The sequence below is a fragment of the Rattus norvegicus genome, chromosome 4 (assembly GCF_036323735.1).
Source record: "Rattus norvegicus strain BN/NHsdMcwi chromosome 4, GRCr8, whole genome shotgun sequence".
NCBI lineage: Eukaryota > Metazoa > Chordata > Mammalia > Rodentia > Muridae > Rattus > Rattus norvegicus.
The window spans coordinates 64,002,418-64,027,934 of NC_086022.1; the positions used below are offsets into that span (position 1 = coordinate 64,002,418).

The 25,517-nt window shown below is 44.7% G+C and overlaps 1 protein-coding gene across 4 annotated transcripts; it reads left to right on the forward strand.

The window, feature by feature from the left end:
* The first annotated feature begins 3,214 nt into the window (after positions 1 to 3,214).
* Akr1b10 (aldo-keto reductase family 1 member B10) lies at positions 3,215 to 25,443 on the forward strand. Of its 4 annotated transcripts, none has more exons than NM_001013084.1 (11): positions 3,215 to 3,251; positions 4,926 to 5,127; positions 7,410 to 7,577; positions 8,903 to 9,019; positions 10,187 to 10,264; positions 13,580 to 13,702; positions 13,968 to 14,074; positions 14,488 to 14,569; positions 15,510 to 15,593; positions 16,132 to 16,214; positions 18,269 to 18,608. In NM_001013084.1, the coding sequence occupies exons 2-11, from the start codon at positions 5,062 to 5,064 to the stop codon at positions 18,309 to 18,311; spliced, it is 951 nt and encodes a 316-aa protein (NP_001013102.1). In that variant the 5' UTR covers positions 3,215 to 3,251; positions 4,926 to 5,061; the 3' UTR covers positions 18,312 to 18,608. The 4 variants fall into 4 exon arrangements, 3 of the variants coding, with proteins under 3 accessions (NP_001013102.1, XP_038963219.1, XP_038963220.1); XR_001837481.3 differs by lacking the exon at positions 3,215 to 3,251 and adding an exon at positions 19,982 to 25,443 and having other exon boundaries at positions 4,815 to 5,127; positions 18,269 to 18,430; XM_039107291.2 differs by lacking the exon at positions 3,215 to 3,251 and having other exon boundaries at positions 4,804 to 5,127; positions 18,269 to 25,443.
* The last annotated feature ends 74 nt before the right edge of the window (positions 25,444 to 25,517 follow it).

The following is a 25,517-nucleotide window of genomic DNA, read 5'->3' on the forward strand; positions in this document are numbered from 1 at the left end:
TAGTGAGCCAACAGGAGAGAGCTTGTGGCATTTTTAGAATGAATAAATGTAGCTTCTTCAATTGAGTGTGGTGTAGACATTTGCTTCTCACCTTTACTTCCTTTTTACATGGGTTAAAATCTGCTATATGTAGGATTTTCTCCAAGTGTCGGTGGGATATCAATGGGGTAGGAGGGCCATTAAAAAAAGTGTCATGGTGTGAGTTCGGCTTGGTCATGACATCTCCCTGACGTTTGTCATCCTATGAATTGGTTTATTGGGTCCTCAGTTACTGTCAGCCTTCCTAAAATGCCCACATCACCCTCAGATCCGTAGACACAGAGCCTCCAGCTTGGCTCACTCTCTCGAGAACGTGAAGGTGTACACACACCGCACATTTAACAATGCTGCCTATAAATATTTCTAATCAGCCCGTGTCCCGGTCAGCTAGCTTCCCCAGACATTTGACCTCCTCTCTCTGTGCTGTTGTGGAGACACACTGAAGGTGCCTTAGGCGCGTACCTGGCTACCTGCCATCGTCACTGGACTTCCGTGGTGGGTCGGGGCTTCCATTCCGGGCTTGATATTTCTGTCCTCCACTCACCTTGGGAAATGGGGTATAGTGTCCCTATGATGTGGGGCTTCTCGAATCAGCTAGGTATCCCAGTCCCACCCCAATGTTATTGCTGATACCTATTTCTAAATTAGGAATATGATCATTTTTATTCTCTTAAAACTCCTTCAAAAACTTTGGTTTATTCTGATTTTTCTGTCTCTTCTTTATAGAGGGCACGCATTAGTTTTAAAATAACAATAAAAGGGGTTGGGGATTTAGCTCAGTGGTAGAGTGCTTGCCTAGCAGGCGCAAGGCCCTGGGTTCAGTCCTCAGGTCCGAGAAAAAGAAACTAATAAAAGAAAATAACAATAAAGTACAAATCAGGCACATTTACACATGGTTCTTGAAGAATTCTAAACATTGGGGGTGAGAATGTATTATTCTATAAATGATGGAAATTTCCATTCAGAAAAAATACCAATTGGACCTATACCCTTCAGGATAAACTGATGTAAATTATACTCCCACTGCTATACGCCTATCCCTAGGACACAAGACACTGTTTCACTGCAGTGATATACCTTGACATATTATTTATACATAATAGAAACCAGGTAGATACCTAAGAATAGTAGAAATGGCAGAATAAATGAGCATAACATAGAATATAATATTAAAGGGTTTGGCATAAAGGAAATTTTGAAATGACTCTCTATAAATGTGTAGAAAAGCTAGCCTCGTGGCGTCAGCTTTGAACATGCGAGTGCAGTGCGGAACAACTGACACACGCCGAGACGAGACCAGCAAACTGCACTGGGCAACGGCTTCTCAAGTGATGGAATAAAGGTGCTTTATGTTCCCATCTTATAGTTGCCTTTCTTTTTCATTGTCCTTAGTGTAATAGAATATTGATAATGACAGAAGTCTGGTCGTTAAATGTAAGCACAAAAAATGTCAAAGCTCATGTATACAGTTAGACAGCTGGTCAAATTTCAGATTCAGAGAGAGAGGAAGAATATTATCAAAGTAAGGATCCCGTCTTGCCTTTGTCTCCTGAGCACTGAATTACAGACATGTTGTTGGTCCTGACTACCTGCATGGATGTTCGGGTTCGGAAACTCAGGTCCCACGCTTGCGGAACAAACGCACTACTGAAGGAGCCACCTGTCCAGCCCCTCTTTTCTTTTCCTTTATTCTTTTTCCTTCCTTCCCCTGTCCACTTCTTCCCTCCCTACCTTCTTTCCTCCCTCTCTTCCATTGTATCTTCTTTTTCTTTTTTTTTTTTTAAGACAGAGACTTTCTAGCTTAGATGGGGCTGACTTAAAAATCCTTTTGTAATCAAGGATGGCTTTCAACTTCTGTGGTGCTTTGAATGAGAATGGCCCCTCATAGACACATATATTTGGATGCTTGGTTGTAGGTTGATGCCTATATGAGGTGAGGGCTGGCACACATTAGGTCAAGGCCATGATCAGACAATAAAAAACTAAGATGGGGACAAAGATTTTGTAAGGCAGGAGAGAAGGGGAAGGGAAGTAGAATGAAGGTGGAGATGGGAAGGATAACCTGATCTGGGTGATGTTGGATGGCGAGTATCCTGTTATGTATATTTTTTTAAGAAATGGATTTCTATAAGTAAATTTATCTTATCTAGGTGGGTGGTTTATATCCTTATTAATTGTTTATTGTGTGGATGTATTGTGGATTGAGAATTTAACATATAAATCTGATTGTTGGGTTACAGTTTGTTGAGTCTTGGTTTTACAGGGTAACTGGAACCAGAGAGTTCAAGGCTAGTGGAGAGCCGCCGGGAGAGATACTAACCAGAGATAAATTACGCTTAGTTCCATTTGGCCCCATGGGTGCCGGAACTAACTCTAGGGACCAGAGTGGCAAGGCGCCACGCTGAAACGGCACACTGCCTGGGTCTGAGAGTACTTGGGGGCAGTGTGGAGATAAAGATAACCCACAGTTCCATGTGGCCCTGCGGGTACCAGCACTAGCGAGAGTTAAAAAGGTTCCGTCTTTTTAAAATATTTATCGCAACAGTTGGTCATCAGGGAATGGAACCGTTTAAGAAGGATTAGAAGGATTAGGAGGTCTGGTGTTGTTGGAAGAAGTTTATCACTGTGTGTGTGTGTGTGTGTGTGTGTGTGTGTGTGTGTGTGTGTGTGTGTAAAACCCCATGGCAGACATAGTCTCTCTCAGCCTGTTACCTATGGATTAGTATATAAAGCTCTCAGCTTCTGCTCTAGCACCATGCCTGTCCAGTGATGGTTATGACTAACCCTTCAAAACGGTAAACAAGCCCCCTATTAAATGATTCCTTTAAAAGAGTTGCCTTGGCCATAGTATCTCTTCATAGCAACAGAGCAGTGACTTAGACAACTTTCAATCATCCTACCAGCAGCTGCTATTATAGGCATGAACCATCAGGCAGGGGTGGCAAGTGTCCAACCTATTAGACCAAAGGTCATTCTTACCCCTTGATGAATTAATGGACCAGGCCACCCAGTGTTCATTCATGCGGTCACTTATCAGTCTTCCCTGGGTTTAGGGTGGGGGTGGGGGATAGGCTCATAGGTCACTTTCTAACCAAAGGTAATAAGTTTATCATCTTGAGTATTATACAGCTCACTTCTGAGTTAAAAGGGAAAGTTCTAGCCATGCGTGGTGGTGCTCCTCTTTAATCCCAGTTCTTGGGAAGCAGAAGAAGGTAAGTTTAAGGCCTGCTTGGTCTACATAATGATCTCCAGACCAATATCAGGTACATAGTGAGACTCTGTCTCAAGGGAGGTGGGAGAGACAGAGGTTCTCCTTTCCAGTGTCCTTTCTCCCAAGAGGCATCTGAATAGAGGCTGTTCCTTTGCTCTAAGCCTTTGCAAGCCACCAAAGTCCAGTCAGAGGTCATAGTCTCTTGTTCGCACTATCAACAATTTTACTCTCCTTTCATTTATCATCATTATAAATCTATACCTTTTCCCTCCAAGACCTCTTCAGCCACTGGGAAGTCCATGTCCTTGCAGCAATATGGGAAATGTCAGTGCTTCTCTTTCAGACCTTTTCAAGTCTGGGTTATGTCGAGTGAGTTAAGAGACAGAGAAATATATCAAGTACCTGTTTCTGGAACATGTCTATGTAGGTCTGGTTCAGACATTACCAGGTTTAGCATTGAAAACTCCAAAGGTTTTAGGTTTGGTGTCCACACTTGTAATCCCAGCATTCAGGAGACCAAGGCAGGGGGATCTTGAGTTTGAGGCATGAGTTTTGTGTAGTGAACTCTAGGCTAGACTAGAATATATAATAAGATCTTTAATTTTAAAATATTAATAAATAAAAGCAAGGAAAAGTATGAAATATGGTGAAGCAGGAAGACTTACCAGCAACTGTCGATTTTCCTCTTGCCCAATTCCACAGCAGAAGCGAAATTCAGGTGAATGTTGTAGCTAGATTTTTTTATTATTCTTCCAAAGCAGATGTTTTAGTTGTTTACTGTAACTTTCCCCAAAGCTCATTATTACTCTGAGGATGATTTTATATATATATCATATATTCATCTCTATCTATCTATCTATCTATCTATCTATCTATCTATCTATATATGGTAAATATCCAAAGTGTCATCCATGAGGGAGCTTTTTAAGGTCACTTGGTCTTGCCAACTTGTTCTGTCCTGGATGACTCTTGTATGAGTATCCTGTCTTAAAGTACTCAGCTCTTCTCTTCACCTTTCTCCAGAGCCTTTGTGTTGAGAGGCCTGCCTTCTCCCAACACTCCCCCCCACACACACACACACAGCATAGCAGTAGCTGTAGTGAGAGAAGATGCACCTAATTCTCAAGAGACTTGAGGCCCCAGGGAAAAGGGAGGTCTCCAGGGCGGGGGGGGGGGGGGTGGCAACGGGGAGGAGGAATGGGATGAGGAACTGTGTGGGGACCTAAAGGGGAGGCAACGACAGGAATGTAAATAAAAAAATAATAAGAATTGAAAAAAAATTCTGCAAGGATAGATCTTACACTAGTATCTCTTGTTATTAATATTGTAGCTAACGAAATAGTGGTTTCAAAAATAATTGATGTGGCTGGTCCGACAGTAGTGGACTTATCAGTACTAATCGATATCCAAATGATTAATTGCTTGCCTTGAATTTTTTTCTTAGCTGAAAACTTGTTGGACGCACACAGGGTTCACTAGAATATGTCCACTCTCACAGCAATGACCTTCCTTAAATAAACCTATGCGTTCATCTTTCACGGCCTGTTATTTTTGTCTACACACTGGCGCAGGCTCTGCTGCGGGAGCCTTGCACTCCGCAGCAGGGAAACTTTGTATTCCGCAGTGTTTACGCTGATCAGACCTAAGAAAAGCTGAAAAGCGCTTTCTGTGCCAGTGCCCGCCCCTAGGCTGTAGCTGCTTGCCAGTAGGAAGAAGAGCCTGTCTCCTCAAGGACACGGAACCAGTCGCCAGATTCCTAATTTGGGCCAGAGTCGTCTGTCTGCTACCTTTGAACCGTTTCTGCAGCAAACATGGCCGCCTTCGTGAAGCTCAGTACCAAAGCCAAGATGCCCATTGTGGGCCTGGGCACCTGGAAGGTGAGTGCGCAGTCTTTGGACAGCTACCTCTTTCAAGTGGAGACAGGTCTTGGCATTTCCTCCCCTTTGCACAGTATCTGCCCGGTGAGGGTCAGGGTGGGAGTGGGGGTGGGGATGGGGGTGGGGCAGGTTAGATCTCTAAAGCCAGGACCTAAGTTGCTTTCAGCTTTTGTGCTGCTTCAGGCCTCAAAGCTGGCTTATACCTTCCCTAACAAGTGTCGGGTTCCCAGCTAGTTCTGGATTTTACAAAGAACAACAACAACAACAACAAAATCATCTCCAGGGTATTATTCTCTTTGCAAGCTTCTCCTTGGAGTTACTTCGCAATTTACAGGTTTGGGCTGTGTATCTGTTTCTGGTTGAATTATTTAGAACCAGAACACTGAGCTCCAAATGACCTTGCTCCCCTTGCTACCCACTGCCTACTTCAGAGTAGCCTGGAAGCCTGTGAAATCTCAGTCTCAGACCCCAGCACAGGCTACCAAATTGGCACCTTCACTTTACAAAGACCCTGGCTAATTCCCACAAATTAAAGCCTGAGGAGGATCAGGGTGACAGATAGCCTGGGCGGGAGTCAGCTCAGTGTTAGCATTCTAAGCTCCACCCCCACAGTTACCTGGCAACAGTCAGATTATGCTCCAACCCCACAGTTACCTGGCAACAGCCAGGTATGCCTGACACTATAAAAGAGGCTGCTTGCCCCCTCCTCTCTCTCTTGTTCTCTTGCCCTTTTGCTCTTCCCCTCTTGCCCCTTTGTCCCTTCTCTCCCCATTCCCCTCCCCACTTCTCTCCATGTCCTCATGGCTGACCTCTATTCTTCTATTTCTCTACTTCTCTCTTTGCCCCTACTACCCTCTTAACTCCCCAACCCATGTCCTGAATAAACTCTATTCTATACTATACCGTTGTTGTGTGGCTGGTCCCTCAGGCGGAGGGGATGCCTTAGCATGGGTGTGCAGAGACACCCCCTTCCCCCACACCTCTGTAGAAAATACCCCCCCCATCTTTTATAAACACAACACTCGGGTCCCACCCTGGCTGTGTTCATCTCTCCTGGCAAGCTGCTCTGAGGCCCATCCCAATGCTTAGTGAAGCAGTTTTACACCAAACCAGAAATTTCACATCCATCCAAACGACCACTAGCCACTTGCAGATCTCCAGGGAATCTGCTCACATGGGGAACTTCACAGAGATGAACTTACAGAATTTCAACAGCAGACACAGAGACTATAAAGGAGTTGGTTTCAGGATGAGGAGCCGATGCTGCCAGAAAGGACAATGTGCTGCTCAGTGCTCCTGCAGGAGGGTGGGGCTTTGGGCCTGGACCCCGTGCTTCTGAGTGGCTGGCAGCAATTCTTTGTCTCACTCAGTGATGGTCCAGCTGTGGACCTCTGTTTTATGAACTTCTTGATGTCTGACAACTATGTAAAGGATCTCTAGACTCTGCAAGAGACGGATTTATTTATTTGTTGTTGTCTGAGATAGGCCCATGTAGCTCTGACAGAGAGCTTAGTAGGCAGCTGAAACTGGTCTTGCCCTCATACCTCTACCTCCCAAATGCTTGAAATTGCAAGCAAGAGCCATCTCACGGAGAAGCTGAGGTTCCAGGCTGGCCCAAACTCTCTGTCCCCTGCCTTTACCTCCCTTGTGCTTTGATTCCGGTATGCACGGTTATGCTTGGCCATCAGTGAGTTTTGAGGTCGTGGTTCTGAGGCAGCCTCTCGCTCGCAGTGTAGCATGGCTAGTTTGGAAATTCTTGTGTAGAACAAGCTGCTCTCGAAATCACAGCAGTCGCCCAGCCTCTGCATCTATACCTCCAGGATTGAAGGCATGTATTACCACCATGCCTGGCTTAACTTTTTTTTTTAACCTTTTTTCATTTGTTAGTATATTTCTGTGCTTGCAAACATGTTCATAAAAGTGATCAAGTACTTTCATGCCATGGTGTGCATGTGGCCTTTGAAAGGTTAATATGCAAGAATCAGTTCTCTCTTCCTACTATGGGGGTTCTGAGACTTGAGCTCAGGCCCTAGATTTGGCAGCAAGCCATATTCCATAAATGAAACCAATTACATTATATGCTAACCATACAAATTAATAAAATAAAATAGTTTACTCTTTTCTTTTTAAACGTTTTCCAAAGTATGTTTTTCCCCAACCCCAATGGCCATTTGAAATAGATCCCAGCAAGACTGTGGTTTAGAGAATCTGGTCCATGTGGAGCATGTTAGGGGAGGACTTGGAAGAGTGGCTTCCAATGTTCTTTTTTTATTGCGTTTCAGTCTCCCCCAGATAAAGTCAAGGAAGCTGTGAAGGCAGCCATTGATGCTGGATATCGCCACTTTGACTGTGCCTATGTGTATCAGAACGAGAGTGAGGTGGGAGAAGCCATCCAAGAGAAGATCAAAGAGAAGGCTGTGAGGAGGGAGGACCTCTTCATCGTCAGCAAGGTACAATGACTTGGTGGACATGACTTCAAGGCAAGTGGAAGTATCTAGGTGTGGGCAGTGCACTGGCTGGGTCTGTGTGTCAGCTTGACACAGCTGGAGTTATCACAGAGAAAGGAGCCTCCCCTGAGGAAATGCCTCCATGAGACCCAGCTGTAAGGCATCTTCTCAGTTAGTGATGAAGGGGAGAGGGCCTAGCCCGTTGTGGGTGGTGCCATCTCTGGACTGGTGGTCCTGGGTTCTATCAGAAAGCAAGCCGAGCAAGCCAGTAAGTAACATCCCTCCATGGCCTCTGCATCAGCTCCTGCCTCCAAGTGCCTGCCCTGTGTGAGTTCCAGTCCTGACTTCCTTTGGTGATGAACAGCAATGTGGAGGTGTGAGCTGAATAAACCCTTTCCTCCCCAACTTGCTTTTTCTTCATGTTTTGTGCAGGAACAGGAACCCTAAGACAGGCAGCTTCTTGTTTGTTGTATTCTCTCAGCCCCTCTCTCTGTCATTATATCTGCACATGAGTATCCACACCAAGTTAGTACTAGTAAGAAAGTGCAGATGGCGATCCCCTTATCTCAGTGGTTCTCTTATAGTAAAGATGGCTCGGCTGAACCTCCTTTCCCTGCTTTCTGTCAGTGGAATCTACCCTCCGGGTGGCAGTAAGATGTATAGTTAGGATAACTCCTGAACCCTACTGCTTAACACTGTGGTCTCAGTGACTGGTCCTAACGTTCTCAGGCGCGTGTATTTTTGGAAATGGAGGGAACATTATTTATTGTCGTGTAGGTTCCTCCTCTCGTTTCAATTCAGTAAAAAGTGTGGCTTATAAGGCATTATTGCAAACCAGAGGCATTGAGTGTGAGGTATTTGAGGAGCTCAGGATCTGCAGTGGACACAGCATGCTAAAACACCCTTGTTCCAGGACATTGTAACCGGTGGGAAAGATAGACTCCCTGTTGGAGTGGGCACGCCTGATGGGCTTGGAGATCAGAGAGTACTGAAAGGGTTAACTGCCTCTAGAGGCATCAGGATGCTTTTGAGGGTCAGACCCAGTTCTTGCCTGCTGAGAGCTGGCAGCCAAGGAAGAGAATGACACAGGAGTATCTGCTGTTGATCAGTTATCAGATGTGCTAACCTCAAGAGCATGAAGAACACACATGCAGGACTTTGACTTGATGAGTGCTGGTGACCTACTGTGTGGCCTTAACTAACCTTAATAGACATGAATGGTTTGTCCTGTGGTTAGAGCAGCTGCAAATCTCAAAGTAGGGAGAGTGACTGTGGTGTGGCCTTTTTTTCCTTAGTTCTAATGTTCGCTCACTTGTCCCACCCTGCAGCTGTGGCCCACCTTCTTTGAGAAAAGCCTGGTGAAGAAAGCCTTCCAGAAAACCCTCTTGGATCTGAAGCTGGACTATCTGGACCTGTATCTAATTCACTGGCCACAGGGATTTCAGGTTTGAGCTGTTCTTTGCCCTATCTGTAGCTGCCAAGAAAACAGAAGCTGTGTTGGAGTTGGGGTTGGGGATGGGGTGTATCAACACAGCTGGGGCAGGGGATGGGCTATGCCCGGAGTTTTGTGCACAGCCGAAAGCCAATGGCCTGTACAGTAATCTAGGGCTGTATTTGTGGAGTACCACGTGCTTACGTTTTCTTACTGTTAGTTTGGGAGAAACTGATTCTGGCCAGCTCAGCCAAACTGTAAACTGGCCTGTCACTTCTTCATTCCCTGGGCAGAGGGGATAGGAATCTCTTGGGACAGTGTTGTGTAACACACTTCAGGAATCGGCTCTGGCTATCAATTATAGCATTGCCACACTTGTTAGAAGCTTCCAGGAACAAACCCCTGAAGAAGCAAACAGAGCTCAATACCTGGCGCCCTGCACCCGCCTGCTCCTCAGAGTTGAAAGGGGTTAGTGAGGGTCTGGAGAGATGACTGGGCAGTGAGAACACTGACTGCTCTTCTAGAGGGTTCAGTTTGACTCCTAGTACCCACATGGTGGTTCAGAACCATCTGTAAATCCAGTTCCAAAGGACCCAACATCCTCTTCCTGGCCCCTCAGGCACAAGACAAGCTTGCAACGCACACAGGCAAAACACCCATTCAAATTAAACAAAAGAAAACAAAAAAAAACAAAAACAAAAAACAAAAACAAAAAGGAATTGAAGGGATGTGAATTCTCTGCTGCCCAAGTGACCGGTTTTGGTGACGATAGCATACTCCAAACCCCAGGCTAGAAGCTGGGTAGGGTCTTCTGCTAGCCATACCCTTTTGATGGAATCTTTGAATCTTTGACTAATAACCTTGAAACTAAAATGTCCCCCAAGTCTCTATGGATTTGGGCATGTTGGGTAATTTTCATGGTAATGATAATGGCTTTTTATAACGTAGTAAGGACAGTTGGTGAAACAGTGCCCATCAGCGTCAGACACCAGGGGGTTATAGCCCTCAGTGGATTGACACATATATTTTATTGACGTTTGCTGTCTAAAGTGTGTTCCCCAGAGTGTGACGAGTGGCCATGCAGGTGTTTCTTTTTGGTATGCTGTTGCCCTCAAACCTTGCTTCAGAGAACCAGGTGTCCAGGTTAGAGCCTAACGAGCTTTTTGTTTTGCATTTACAGTCTGGAAATGTCTTTTTACCCACAGATGATAAAGGCAATGTTCTCACCAGTAAATATACATTCTTGGATGCTTGGGAGGTAAGTTCCAGCTTCTCCAAGTGTGCTGAGAAAAAAGAAATTCTGGCAGGTCCCTTCGTGACTCCACCCAAGTACACTGTGTCTAATTTCACTACTATTCTTTATAATTTTTCTCTCTCTTTTCCAAACATCCATTTGTCTATTTTGGGGAGAATGGCACTTGTGGAGGTCAGAGTACACTTGGGGGGGGTAGGTTCTCTGCTTCAACTGTGTGGGTTTTCAGAAATTCACTTCAGTCTTGGCCTCAAGCCACCACTATCCATAGAGCCATCCCAACACTTTAAAGGAATGAAACAATGCAGTGCTGAGCTGGGCATGCCTTGAATTCCAGCACTCAGAAGGTAGAGACAGGCAGATCTCTGTGAGTTCTAGGTCAGCCTGCTCTACATAGCAAGTTCCAGGAGAGCTATAAGTACAGCTACACAGTGATACTCTGGATACATGAATAGCTAGCTAGCTAGAGTCTTGGTCAGTGTTCTATTGCTGTGAAGAGACACCTTGACTAAGAAATCTACTATAAAAGAAAGCATTTAGGGCTGGAGAGGTGGCTCAGCGGTTAAGAGCACTGACTGCTCTTCCAGAGGTCCTGAGTTCAAATCCCAGCAACTACATGGTGGCACACAGCCATCTATAATGAGATCTGATGCCCTCTTCTGGTGTGTCTGAAGACAGCTACAGTGTACTTACATATAACAAATAAATAAATAAATCTTTTTTTAAAAAAAAGAAAGCATTTAACTGAGGGCTTGGTTACAGTTTCAGGGGTTTAATCCATTATCATGGTGGGAAGCATGGCTTTACACTGGCAGAAATGGTGCTGGAAAAGTAGCAGAGAGTGACATTCTGATCAAGCACGCCCTCAATGACATACTTCTTCCAACAAGGTCACATCTATTACAACAAGGACACACCTCCTAGTTTTTCTCAAGTGGTGCCACTCCCTAATGACTAAACATTCAGATACATGGGAACCATTCTTATCAAATCACCACAGATAGGTAGGTAGCTAGGTAGCTAGGTAGCTAGGTAGAAAAAAGATACGTAGACAGACAGACAGAAGATGATATCATACTGCAGGTGAGAAGCTTTGATTAGACACCAGCATGACCAGATATGTCAACATGGGGTAGTACTGTGGACCTACAGCTAATTCAGTAGAATCCTCACTGACCACAATTAATGATAAAGGATATTCTTTAAAAAGCATAAATAGATCGAGATGAATCATAAGCCCACTCAAACCTGACCCAGGTCGCAGGGTCATTTATCTTGTTTCCCACTGAGAAGATGCTGGGACCCTTAGATCTCACCAGTGCTAACTGCCTTGCCTAATAAAGTCCTTCCTCACTCACTCTGGTGCTTCACAACTTGGTGCTAAAGTCTCCAGGGACATTTGAACATCCTAATGTCCATGCTGCATCCCAAAGGGAATTGGTAGGATTCTCTGGGAGTGGAGTCGGGACACCCATTTATTTTAGAGCCTTCAGAGGGTGCAAGATGCATCCAAGATTGGGAAACACTACACCATGTCAGCTGTGCACACACTGCTTGTGTCCCTGCCTCTAAGCCCTGGCTCCTCTTTCCTCCCGATCTGTTCACAACTTTACCACCTTTCTTCATGTTGTTTTCCCAGGTCCAACTTAAATTCCCCCTCTAATGTCTGTCCAAGGCTCGGCAACTCCTTCCTTTCCTTCCTGATGCCTGTGCTATTTAATGTCAAATAAGCTGAAGTAGCCTAGCACTGAGGCTGACGGCTCAGTGACAGAAACCTGAGCACTTGAATTGGACTGCAAGAATCACAAGCAGGGAGCTCATTGTATGTATTTATATTCTAGCAACGACTGGACAGGGACACATAACAGATGACTTATAAGCTCATTTTCAGCTTTTGGCTGCCACTATAGGATTGGATAATTTGGGAAAGTTTAGAACAAGATCACTGTGGGCAGAAAAAGAAGAAGCCAAATCCTTGGGTTGATTCCATTTTGGGTAATTCCATGTAGTTAAAAGGATAGATTTTAACCCAACTGCAGCTCTAGGCTAGGTGTTCCTAACAGGGTCCATATATCCTCAAGGTCTTCCTCAAAGAACTCCAAACTGTGTTTGGTAGGGAAGAGAGGAATTACAGCGCAGGTAAGCAGATAGGCCTGGGTGTGTGGGCTGATAATTACAGTCATGTTGGGGGCAGAGGCATGTGTGTGTGTATGTATGTATATGTATATGTATATGTATATGTATATGTATATGTATATGTATATGTATATGTATATGTATATGTATATGTATATGATGTATATGTATATGATGTATATGTATATGTATATGTATATGTATATGTATATGTATATGTATATGTATCTCCCTTCTAACCCTTATTCCACCCTGATCCATTCCGACACTAGGTAGGAGGGAAAGAATGTTAGTGGGGGAAGGGGGTATAAGTTTCTTTAGTCGACTGCCTGCTGATTAGTTAGGGTATTGGGTTCCATGGTGCAAGTCCAATCTTCATCAGGTTAGGCTATCTCCAACTTTGTTTTGTCTCCTTGCTCATGACCAGCTGGCAAACTGCAACAACAGGAACCAGGAGCACTAGGGGGGAGCAGTCACCTCCACAGGCCCTCTGAGGATTCTCTCACTATACCCACTCCAGACTCCCTAAAAATTAAATTATCTGTAGGCAGCAAAACTCACACCCCTGCTAGTGCACGAGGCAAATCATAGTCACCTGCTAGGAAGCAGCCTCTTATCCCACACCCAGGATTAAAACAAAAACATATTCACACAGTGTAACTGTGTTCTTAAGGAAATCAAAATTCTCGCTACATGAAGTTCACAATTCAAAGTCCACCTGGGCTGCAGAGTCATGTCAAACCCAATGTGTTTGACTTAGAGAAACCCTACTTTAAAACTCACAAATGAAATTTAGAAAGTCTGGGGAATGGTTCTGCTATGAAGCACTTGTCTAGCTCATGAGGATCTCTGGGCTCGATCTTCAATACTACTAAATAAAACCCAAAAAGAGAGCCAATGGAGTGATTCGTGGCACAGGGCTTATTTCCTGAATAACCAGATTTGGGTGAGTTGAGAACAGGAAGTACATGAAACCTGCCTTCTCATTTCTCATTATGTCTGAGCTGGGGAAGAGTAGGAGAGGGCTGGAAGCAGCCATGAGGCCACCACAGTCTAGCAAAGTTGCAATTAAGAAGTAGTAACATTATGGTTGGGTGTCATCGAAACACGAGGAAGTGTGCAAAGGGTTGCAGCATTAGGAAGATTGAGAACTGCTGATCTAAACAATGGACCTCCCTGTGACAGGGCATGGAGGAACTGGTGGACCAGGGGCTGGTGAAAGCTCTGGGCGTCTCCAACTTCAACCACTTCCAGATCGAAAGGCTCCTGAACAAGCCTGGACTGAAACATAAGCCAGTGACCAACCAGGTGAGTTCCGAGTGGTGCAGGGCCCTGCTCTGCGCCTGCTTCAGCACTGGGAGGCAAGTTCAGTTCTGTCTGCAGAGTCTCGCCATTGGGGTCTGTGTTCAGGATGCTCAGGGAGGTGGGAGGCAGGTCTCTGGGTCTGGTGTGTAGCACGTCTATCAGTGGGCTGTGTTTGGCCTTTGTGTTGGTCCTTTCTTGTGCCTGGAGTTCCCGCTGAGCCTCTCAGAAAGGCCTCCTTCTCTAGTGATGGAGATGTTTTCTCTTGCAGGTCGAGTGCCACCCTTACCTCACCCAGGAAAAACTGATCCAGTACTGTCACTCCAAGGGCATCGTGGTCACAGCCTACAGTCCCCTGGGCTCCCCAGACAGGCCTAGGTGAGGCTTCAGAGTACCAGTTCTCTCTTTCAAAAGAAAAATTTTAAATTCCTTAAAATTGGCATTTCATAATTTGTTAGTGTTAGTATGTAATTTCTTTGGCAATGGGTCACCCAACAGGAAATGCAGCTGTAAGAATGTTTAAAGTAAGTAAACAGTGGTCATGGCTGATGCTCAGAGAACGTGAGCATCCTGCAGGGCTGGGTCACACTTTCCCACCTCTGAAGCTCCTGGTTGACAGATGGGCTCATGGGCTAGACACAAAGCTTTTCCATATTTCTGCCTGTCTCATGGGAGGAGGAGGAGGAGGAGGAGGAGGCTATGGCACTCAGCCTTGACACTGTCCTGGCAGTCGGGCTCACAGGCCTGCAGTAGCCGTGGGGACTTTACTCCAGCCATCTTTCTTCCTCTAGTGCCAAGCCTGAGGACCCTGTATTGCTGGAGATTCCCAAGATTAAAGAAATTGCTTCAAAGCACAAGAAAACTGCAGCCCAGGTAAAACTGTGTGTTCCCCCTTTCCCCTTTTTATCTAGCAATCGACTCTTTCTTGTAATCGTGTGCTGCTTTAAAACAAAATCTCCATCATTTGATTTCACCAATGAAGACGCAGGAGCCAGGTGCTGGGGTGAAAGCTGCTGTCTCAGAGAGGCAGAGAAAGCACCCGGCTGGCCCTTCTCTTCAGCTGATGTCCCAAAAGGCAGTTCTTCTCTGCACGTCTCAAACAACCCCTCAGACTGAATGCCCTTCCCTTCTACTTCCTGTATGTCTCTCCATCCATTTTCTTTTTTTTTTCTTTTTTTTTTCTTTTTTTTGGTTCTTTTTTTCGGAGCTGGGGACCGAACCCAGGGCCTTGAGCTTCCTAGGTAAGCGCTCTACCACTGAGCTAAATCCCCAACCCCTCCATCTGTTTTCTTGACTTCTTACTTTCTATGTTTTTTGCCCCGTGTTCACTCTCTGCCAACTGGTTGCTTGTTCCACCTCTTGACCTATGGCTGACCTTATTTCATCCTGTTTACAATAAATAGAAAGTTCTGAGAGTAAAGGGCCTGGGCTAGGACTGAGCAACACCACAAGTAGAAACAGGTTTTTCCAGTAAATAACACAATCTCAGGGTTAACAGCATGATCGAATATCTCGAAACAGTCTTGTTTTTATTTGTATTGCCTTCTTTTAATCTGCTGGGATCGCAAGCAAACTTGGCACCAGAGAAGTACTCTGTCCATCAGTCAATGACCACAGGCTACCCTCCTCCTTCCTATCCAGGAAAACTGCACTGTAGCTCCCAGGATCAGGAAGCATAAATGGAGGACTTGCAACTGTCTCTAATAATAGTTAAAGCCACAGAGAAACAGAGATATGTTTTATTATTCATTTCACTAGGAGGGATTCTATGTAGGTAAGTGAATGCCTGACCACCGGGCCTCTTTGTGCACAGGTTCTGATCCGGTTCCATATAGAGAGGAACGTGGCCGTGATCCCCAAGTCTGTGACACCCTCCCGCATACAAGAGAACATTCAGGTAAGACCCGGGCTGCTCATCTGACGTTCCTCAGTTGAGTGGACTTAGAGAAGAACCTGTCCTTAAGCTTTAGTCCCACCCCATCATTGCCAGTGTTTCCCTTCTTCCAACTTCCTTATCAACTCTTAGGCATGGCAGTTGGCCTCAACAGAGGTGCAGTGGTCACTTGTGTATCAAGAGTAGGTTGGAGGCAGGCAATAGCAACAGCCTGCCAGGTAGATTTCTGCCTACCCTCCAGCACTTAGACCACAGGCCACACGCTGTCCTGGTTAACTGTGGGCCATTTTGGTCTACTCACCCACCATTGTGCAGAAGAGGATAGAATGGATTTAAAAAGCTTGTCTCTGACAGGCTCCTCAGGGATTTCAGTCACTGCACACACTTGCATACCTATAAACCCTGCTTGTGTACCATTAATCCCTCTTAAATAACCCAGTCACAACTTACAGAATAATTTGGATGCAATGTGTACCTAGAACCTCAGGTACCACTAGGACCTTCCTTGCCAAGGATGGTTTTGGGACTCTTCTCTTTCTAGGTCTTTGACTTCCAGTTGAGTGAGGAGGACATGGCCGCCATTCTCAGCTTCAACAGGAACTGGAGGGCCTGTGGCCTGTTTGCGTAAGTGGTACTAGGTTAATGAGAGGTTGGTCAGGCCTCTTTCTTTCTTTCTTTCTTTCTTTCTTTCTTTCTTTCTTTCTTTCTTTCTTTCTCTCTTTCTTTCTCTCTCCCTTTCTTTCTTTCTTTCTTTCTTTCTTTCTTTCTTTTTCTATACACTAATTTTATGTATATGAGTACACCATAGCTGTCTCAGACACACCAAAAGAAGGCATCAGATCCCATTTCAGATGGTTGTGAGCCACCATGTGGTTGCTGGGAATTGAACTCAGGACTTCTGGAAAGGTAGCTCTTAACTACTGAGCCATCTCTCCAGCCCTGATCAGGCCTTTTTCTAAGGTTGAAGGGTTAGTAGGAAGGAATGGAAGGCACGAGGGATTATGGGATGGTTTTTGTCTTCAAATACTATTTTCTGACAGTCATGAAAAGTTAAAAAAAGTTTGAGTCCTGGAGAATCACTAAGAACAGAGACATTGTTATTTGATGCTCAGTTTCTGAATCTTACCCACAGGGTGAGGATTTTAAAGAAAGGAGCTGTCACTGTTGTGTGGGAGTCAAGCTCTCTTTCCCTCACTCATTCACTCAGTGACTTACTGCAATGTGCTGTGGCCAGGAATGGTCTACATGTTTGGGACATTGCACTGCAAGCTTCCTGTTCACATGCTCATGTTCTACAGAGGGAAACTGAAATAACTCTGATGTGTGTGTGTGTGTTTGTGTGTGTGTGTGTGTGTGTGTGTGTGTGTGTGTGTGAGAGAGAGAGAGAGAGAGAGAGAGAGAGAGAGAGAGAGAGAGATCATAGAGAAGAGTGAAGTTGGGCAAAGGTATAGAAGTAGCGATCCCTGTGTAGCAGACACTTCACTACATGACTACCCAGGGGAAGCTGTGCTGACAGGCACAGTTGAAGGAAGTGAAGGACGAAACCACATGCCTATTTAAGGAAACTGCATCTATGGCAATGAGAGCAATCGTGAATGGCTCGATGTAAGAGGTTTAGAGCACTTGAGCCAGGAAGCCAGCAATGCTGGAGCCGAGTGAGTGAGGGGACCGTAGGCAAATGGCAAGCCAGGGACCACATTAGGCTAAGGACACACAATGGACCAAGGGAACAACACTGGTTTTGTATCCAGAGAAACTAAGAAGCCAGGAAAGGATTTTGAGCAGAGGCTGGCATGGTGTAGCATGTCTTAAAACGCCACACTGACTTCTGCGTTGAGAGCAACAGGGAGGTAGTTACAATAATCCAAGGAAATGACAGTCCCTGGAATTGAGTCACAGTGGCAGAGATAGCAAGGTCAGATTCAGGAAGATAAACAGAAAACAGCTATTTGAGTTTGCAAAAAAAGTATTTTTTTAAAGATATGGTTTTGTTTGCCTTTTCTTTTCCTGGTAATCATTAGAGAAACATCATATAAAAGATCGGAAATCTGCTTGAGATGCATTTATGATGTTTGTTTTGGCATCAAGAAGGATTGCTACATGGAGTTGGATCTGTGAGCGAGGTCATAGACTGAAGGACTTGTAAAACTAGGTGGTTTGTACTCGAAACTCTACCACTTAATAGTGATGGGGCCTTGGGTAGTTTGGGTGATGTCACCAAGTTGCTCTATCTACAGTATTAATTACAGCCAACATCCACTGGATACTAGTTTAGCATACAGCAGACACTTTAAGCTCTTTGCCTATATTAATGTCATATTGACTACTCACAGCCAACCTGTCGACCTCAACAGTATTTCCCGCTTCACAGCAATGTGAGAATGAATTGAGAGAATGGTTCTGAGGCCCCCAGATGTGTGTCTGTCTGCTTATGATTCCTCATGGTGACAATTTACTAGTGATCTCATCATTGATTGTTTGCAAGCCCTCTTTCAAGTACTTGTCTTATACTTTAGGGGGAGGGTCATGGTCTATGCACCACCATCTAATTTTCTCATGGTTTTATGGAGAAGAGGCTGAGAAAGCACAAATGTGCTGCATATACCACCTAAGAGTGCATCTGAGATCACACCCGTTGCTTCGTTGGAACAATTTCCTCTTTATGCTTGTTGCTGCAGGGCAAGTCGTAATGAAGACTTCCCTTTCCACTCGGAATACTGAAGCTGAATTACCTGATGCGTTCCCGTGGAGGACACTCTTCACTGATTTCCAACCTACCCCTCCTGAATCCTATTTCTTGCCAAGCCTATCGGATATCATACCGGGCCAGCCGTGATAGGGTAATTCTCATTTACATTCTTGTGTTCAACTAGAATCAGACTGACACAGGAAAATGCAACTCGGCAAAGGACAATGTTGTTCACTAATTTGACCTGACTGAATGTTTCCCAGACACCAGGAGCACTAGTTAACACTGAAGCTTAAAAGGATAAAATAGTAAAAGTAGCAATAGTCATACACATTTTCAACAGAGTGCTTTTCGAATGATGAACTCATTGGGTTCAACTCTCATTATTCATACTTTACAGTGAGAAAATGGAGGCACGAGGGAGCCAAGACCTTGCTGACGCTCCCAGCTAGTCAGTAGCTAAAGCAAGTTTCAAAGGAAGGTGCTTCTCAGGAGATCTCAGGGCAGTTTAATACTCGTCCTCGTCCTCATCCTCCTCCTTGTCCTCCTCCTCCTCTTCTTCCTCCCCTTACTCCTCCTCCTCCCCCTCCTCTTCTTCCTCCTCCCAAGTCTCCTCCTTTCCAGGCCCTCCTCTTTCTCCCATGACTTTCTGGACTCTTCCATTTTGCCTGTAATATGGCTTCATGCCAAAGTGTCAAAGCTGTTGGTTCAGTAGCCCTTAAAATTCACAAACTGCCTACTCCTTGAGAGAAGTGGGGAAGTCTGGACATGAAGACATTTACTATTGCCATGAAGTGGAAAACAACTTTTAGAAACTATTTTTAGAAAAAGAATTTAGAAACTATTCCAATCATCTAGAACTGTCCACAAAAGAGCATAACGAGCGATTGGCCACCCAGTTTACAAACTAAACTATGCTAACATTAAAAAATATTTTTAAAAATCTTTATTAATTTACTTATTTTTACTTTTCTTTTTCTTTTTATTTTTTCTTTTCTTTTTTTTTTTTTTTGGTTCTTTTTTTCAGAGCTGGGGACCAAACCCAGGGCCTTGCACTTCCTAGGCAAGCGCTCTACCACTGAGCTAAATCCCCAGCCCCTATTTTTACTTTTCAAGACAGGGTTTCTTTGTGTAGTCCTGGAACTCACTTTGTAGACCAGGCTGGCCTCAAACTCATAGAGATAGGCCTGCCTCTGCCTCCTGAGTGCTGGGATTAAAGGTATGAGCCACCTCACCTGGCCCCAAATGTTTTTTTAAAAGGAAATTTATTCAAGAACTAAGTGATAGTCAGCACAGTGGACGACTACTCTGTAGAACCCCGTGCCGGTTTCCTATGATCAATGACCACTGAAGATCACTGTGTCACCCCATTCTCTGCTTCCCATAGGCCTAGTCATGCTCACATAAATATCCCGTGGGCCCATGGTGCTGGGACATGTGTGCACACTTGCAACCCAGGCTTCCTTGTCAGATGGCTCCCTCTGTGATTGCTCAGTGGGGGCTTCTGGTAGGAGGTTGAACGTCTGCAGAAAGAGAAAGGTAGTACATCTGTCTTCTCTTAGTGGCATTTCAGCAGAAGCGACATTTCCTGAGTAACTCCACTGACTCCCCCTTCATGCTTCCACATAGATTCTGATCCTACCAGTTGACACCACTTCTGGGGTAGGACATCCCTCTTCCTCCTGTGTCCTCTCATCCCCAGGATTGGCCGTCTCTTCCTGCTGCTGCCTACCTTGGAATGACCTCATACCCTCTTGATTGATGTCCCAGCTCTTCCATCAAGGTTTCAGATGGGTGATGCACCCTGGTGAAGCTCTGATGGTTCTTTCCTTGACCTTTTCTGGTTTGTGGTAGTTATCAGAATCCCCAAGGCTTTTTGCTTTGTAGCTGTTCCAGTTTCACGTCTCCATCTGCCTTCCCATGACATTCTGATACTAGTCATTGGATTGATGAGCCACCTTCACCTTCCCTCCGGCCAAGACAAGAGCTGCGCTACCTTAGAGGGAAGCAGGTTTGTGAGAATAAAACTACCTTCAAGGCTAGCCCCTTCTCTAAGAAACTCTTTTTTTACTGGGCTATGGTAAACCTCACTTGGGAGGCAGAGACCAGCCTTGTCTAAGGAGTGAGTTCCAGGACAGCCAGGGCAACACAGAGAACCCCTGTGTCCAAGGAAAACAAAACAAAAACAAAAAGGGAAACTTTTTTCTTGCTGTTAATTGTAAAACAATATTAATAATAATGAGCTGACATGGTATTGCCAAGTGTTGACTCCCAGCACCAAGGAGGCTGAGGTAGGAAGAGTACAACAAGATCCAGTCTGTTTCTGTCTCTCTTTCTCCTTCTCTTTCTCTGTCTCTGTCTCTCTGTCTCTGTCTCTGTCTCTGTCTCTGTCTCTGTCTCTCTCTCTCTCTCTCTCTCACACACACACACACACACACACACACACACACACACACACGTACAAAAGTGCCAGAACACACTGCCAGTTAAGTGTCCTCACACAGGTTCAGAGACAGAAGGACGTATCTGTAAGTTGGAAGTCATGACTTCCCTAACTAAAGTCTTAATACTTCTACATTTTCCAGAGTAAGTTCCTTTCTGCCTGTGGAGATGTTGTTATTCAGAGCCAGACTCATTCTGACCCTGCACCCTCTACTCTTTGACCAATTGCAGCAGTTCCTAAAGGCCCCAGGTCCCTTCAGTGACCATTCTTTCTTTCTTTTTTTTTTTTTTAATTTCATTCAATATATTCTCATCCTTGTTTCTCCTCCCAGTTCCCGCCTCCCACCTCCCAACTGAACTCTACACCCTTTCTTTCTCTTTGTCTTTAGAAAACAAATAGGCAAAAAAAAAAAAAAAAAAAAAAAAAGCCACAACAACAAAACCCAAAGCAAAGCAAGAAAAACAAGAAACAGCGTACACACAATATACACAAAATCCCATAGAAACATAAGAACAGAAGCTATTACTTTTGCCTGAGCTCTGACAGGAAAACTATAACCTCAGGAAACCAAACCTTCCTGCTCCTGCTCTGATCCCTTCATTAAGGTGCAGCATCTCAGCTCAGCTTCATCTGTTCATGAATGAACAACACAAGAAAGCCCTGTCTCTGTGGAAGCTCTCAGGCTCTGGAGTCTTGAAACTTACGTCTGTTCTCCCAGGAAGCTGGGAGCCAAGCTCTGGGACAAGTATGCAAACACTGACTGCATCCTAATTGTCAGCTGGTAACACCATCCCTTTAGAATTCACCAGACAAGGAGGCCCACACTCACAACTGCTAACTCTACCAGCTCTGATGAGCTGAAGGGTTTGCTTTGGCCCAGGGGAGGCCTGTGGGGAAGGCCTGCCCTGGGGTGAGCCTGGGCTGGCAGCAGAGCCACATCTAACTCAAGGGCAGGTCTAGCTGTGGGCCTTGGGCTGCAGAAGAGAGGATGGGGCTGGTTAGGGAGCTGCAGCCTTGGTCAGCCAGCCTGGACTCAGGGATTAATATGTATTCAAGTTCTCCCAGTCTTCAGTGTTATAGTCTAGCTAATCCCAGGAATTCTGCCCCCAGTGAATCCTTAGGAAATCCTGTGTTTATAAAAGCCACCCTCATGTGCTTTCCTTCTATACATCTCAATTCTGAGTTCAGAGACACAAAAGCCAACAGTGAATCTAGCTGGTTACACTAGTTACTTCTCTGTTGCTGTGATAAGACATCAGGACCAAAGCAAGTCTCGAACACCTCCTTTGGGCTTATGTTCCAGAGGTTTAGAGCCCATAATGCAAGGCTGAGACAGCAGGGGAGCATATTGGCTGGACTGGATGTTAAGATTACAAGCAAAAAGTGGGGAGGGGATGGAGAGAGAGGGAGAGGGAGAGGAGGAGGGAACAATGGGTAGGCTAGGATTTTTAACCTCAAAGTCTGCCCCAAACTGTGTACTTCTCCCAACAAGGCTTCACCATTTAAACCTCTAAAGAGCATCACCCCTGGAGTCCAGTGTTCCAATGCTCAGTCTATGGAAAGCATTCTCATTCAAACCACCCTCTGATATATGTCTGAGTATACATGTACACTTGGGCCGGAGAGATGGCTCAGCAGTTAAGAGCACTGATTTCAAATCCCAGCAACCACATGGTGGCTCATAACCATCTGTAATGAGGTCTGATGCCCTCTTCTGGTGTGTCTGAAGACAGCTATAGTGTACTTGCATATAATAAATAAACACATCTAAAAAAGAGAATAAGTACAGTTAATGGAAGTCATTGAACTTAGCCTGTCAATTTCAATTTTATTGATTTAATAGTGGAGTATCCTACTAATTTAACAGTTAGCTGACAGATGAAAGCAATTTAAAATGTCAGAAAGAGAAAAGGGCAGGTCTAGCTGTGGGCTTTGTGCTGCAGAAGAGAGGATGGGGCTGGTTAAGGAGCTGCAGCCTGGATCAGCCAGTGCCTTTCAAGTCTGGTAAGGCGTAGAGATCACTGTGTACCTCCTGGCTGCAGTACCACAGTTTGGCTGGTGTTGCAATACTACCAGGAACTCCATTTCTAATGAATCCTTGGAAAATGCTGTTTAGAAAACTCTTATGTGCACACCTCTACTTCCTGTGCACCTCAATTCTGTGCACTGTGACAGCACAGAACAGGCTGCTATAGCCTTCAGCAAAGCAGGAAAGCCCTGCCCCAGTATCAAATCTAGCTTTATGCTTATGTTTATGCTTATGCTATGCTCCTTTGATTTTTTTTAATAGATATAGTTGAAATTTAATCAATTAGCATGAATAATGTCTTCCAGGAACCATAGTGCTTTGTGACACACTCCTTCAGCTTCTCCTGGAGGGGTCATTCTGACCTTTTCTTTCTGACAAGCCTGGGTACAATGGGTGTGTCCAACTCTAGGATGGTCCCTTTCGATCACCGACTTGATTAGAGTAAGAAAATAACCCAGCACAGTACTAAGGCACACCTCTGAGTTTGTTCATGGAGGTTATCTCCCGAGAGGATTAACAGAGAGGCATACCCATCCTAATGTTGGAGGCACGTTTCTGAGAGGTTGTTGAATGAAATGGGAAAGGGAAATCCCAGCTGAAGGCCAGGCCCCCTTTTTTATTTCTTCCCATCTCCTGATCAGGTTCTGATATGAGCAAGAATCCTTACATTCTTCCAACATGGCCTCCCCACCACAACAGACTGCCTGTAGGCCAGAAAAACTACGCTTCCTCTGTTTTCTGCTAAGTATTTCACAGCAGCAATGAGAAAGAGAACTAATACCACATCCAAAGCCAGTCAAACCTTAACAGGTTCGTTTACCTGGCTAAAGAGAAAGACAATGTAAGCCCTGGGGCTAAACCCAAACAAGACAGAGTTAGTACAATGCCAAGAAAGAAATGATGTAAGAGTGAACAGCAGCAAGAGGCAGCCTTCTATACTTTGTACCCCCAGAAAGGGAAACCAGGATGAACTCACATTGTTTCACCTTAGGAGACTCTGAACCCTGTGTACCAACAATACAAATAATATTAAAGGCATCTCCTTTCTTTGCTTTCTTTTATCTACTGCCCCTGAGCAACGTATTTTAACTCTCTCAATATCTGCAATCCATTTTAGGAAAGCCACGACATACCACTGTTGTGAAATGTTTAACAAACAACGGAACTATTTACCCAGTCCCCATCTACAGTCTGATTTCAGCTCTTTCATATATGGGTTCTGACGTAGACAACTGTTTTCAGCATCTTCTGGAGGCTGCTGGAGTCAAGAATCCCATTGATGCCTATCTGAGTTTAACCTGTTCTAGGAAATGGAGATAAGAGAGAGATTGATGGTCCCTGAGATTAGCAGAGAAGAAAGAATGGAAAGGGCAAGTAGGGGCCTTGGACAAATCACCACCTTTGTGTCCAGAATGGGGCTGAGAAGCTGAGAAGGGAGAGAAGCAAAGGCCCACATAGCTCCCAGCTACATCAGTACTAAGAAGGCACAGACATGCTCCACTCTCTTTGTCACTCCTGCTGAGATCAGAGAGCTAAATGAGAAAAGGGCATGAAAACAAAATCTGTGGCAGCATTATAAAGCAGAGGAGTGGGTTTGCTGGGCAAATATTCTACCAACTGAGCTATATAGCTGCACCCACTCAAGTGGGGATATTAACATAAAACACGTTTGTCAACTTGACAGGATCTAGGATAAAGGAAGGGACAAACCTCTAGCATGTCTGTGAGGAATTTTCTAGATTAGGTTAATGTCTCAGTTTGGATTTTATTGCTGTGAAGAGACACCATGACCAAGGCAACTCTTACAAGAGCAAACATTTAATTGAGGGTGGCTTACAATTTCAGAGATTCAGTCCATTAACTTCATGGCAGGAAACATGGCAGCCGACAGGCAGACATGGTGCTGGAGAAGCTGGGAGTTCCATATCTTGATTGGAAGGCAGCCATCTGGAGACTCTCTCTGCAAGCTTCCTCTGCAGGAGGAAACTCTCCTTCATCCTGGGTGGAGCTTACACATAGGACATCAAAGCCCACCCCACAGTAGCACATTTTCTCCAACAAGACCACACCTATTCTAACAAGGACACAATTCCTAATAGTGTCACTCCCTGTGGGGCAAGCATTCAAATACATGACTCTATGGGGGACAAACCTATTTAAACCACTACCAATAATTAAGGTGGCAGGAACCACTCTAACTGGCTAGCATCATCCCATGGGTTGAGACTCTAGCTAGCTGCATACATTCATTTCTCTCTGCTTCTTGAGTTTGGATGCAATGTGATAACTATTCTACACTCTTGTCTCAATGTCTTCCCTGCATGGTAGACTGTGTTCTTTAAAACTCTAAGCTAAAACCAACCCTTCTTCCCTTAGGTTGTTTTTGCCAGGTATTTTGCTATAGCAATAAGAAAAGTTATAAATGCCTAACTCTAACTCATTTTTCTTTTGCTAAGATTTTTCTTCTAGACTCTGTATGCAGTTTTAACCAAGTGAATTTTACTATGCACGTGTATTCATCAGAATAAAAAAAGGTAGAAACGTTTCTTAAAATTATAAATGAGAGTAAACTGGTAAATTCATGAAGATAGGAGTACCTAAGCAAAGGTTTTATTAAACACTCTGAGGTTGATTAAAAGTAGCAACAGGTTCCTTATAATAAATCCCATCAAGAAATGGAGTCTCTTTCTAATCCTCTACTTTGTGCTTTTTTTGGCAACTCGTTTGACCAAGAGAATGTGGCAGAAGTGACAATGCATATATCTG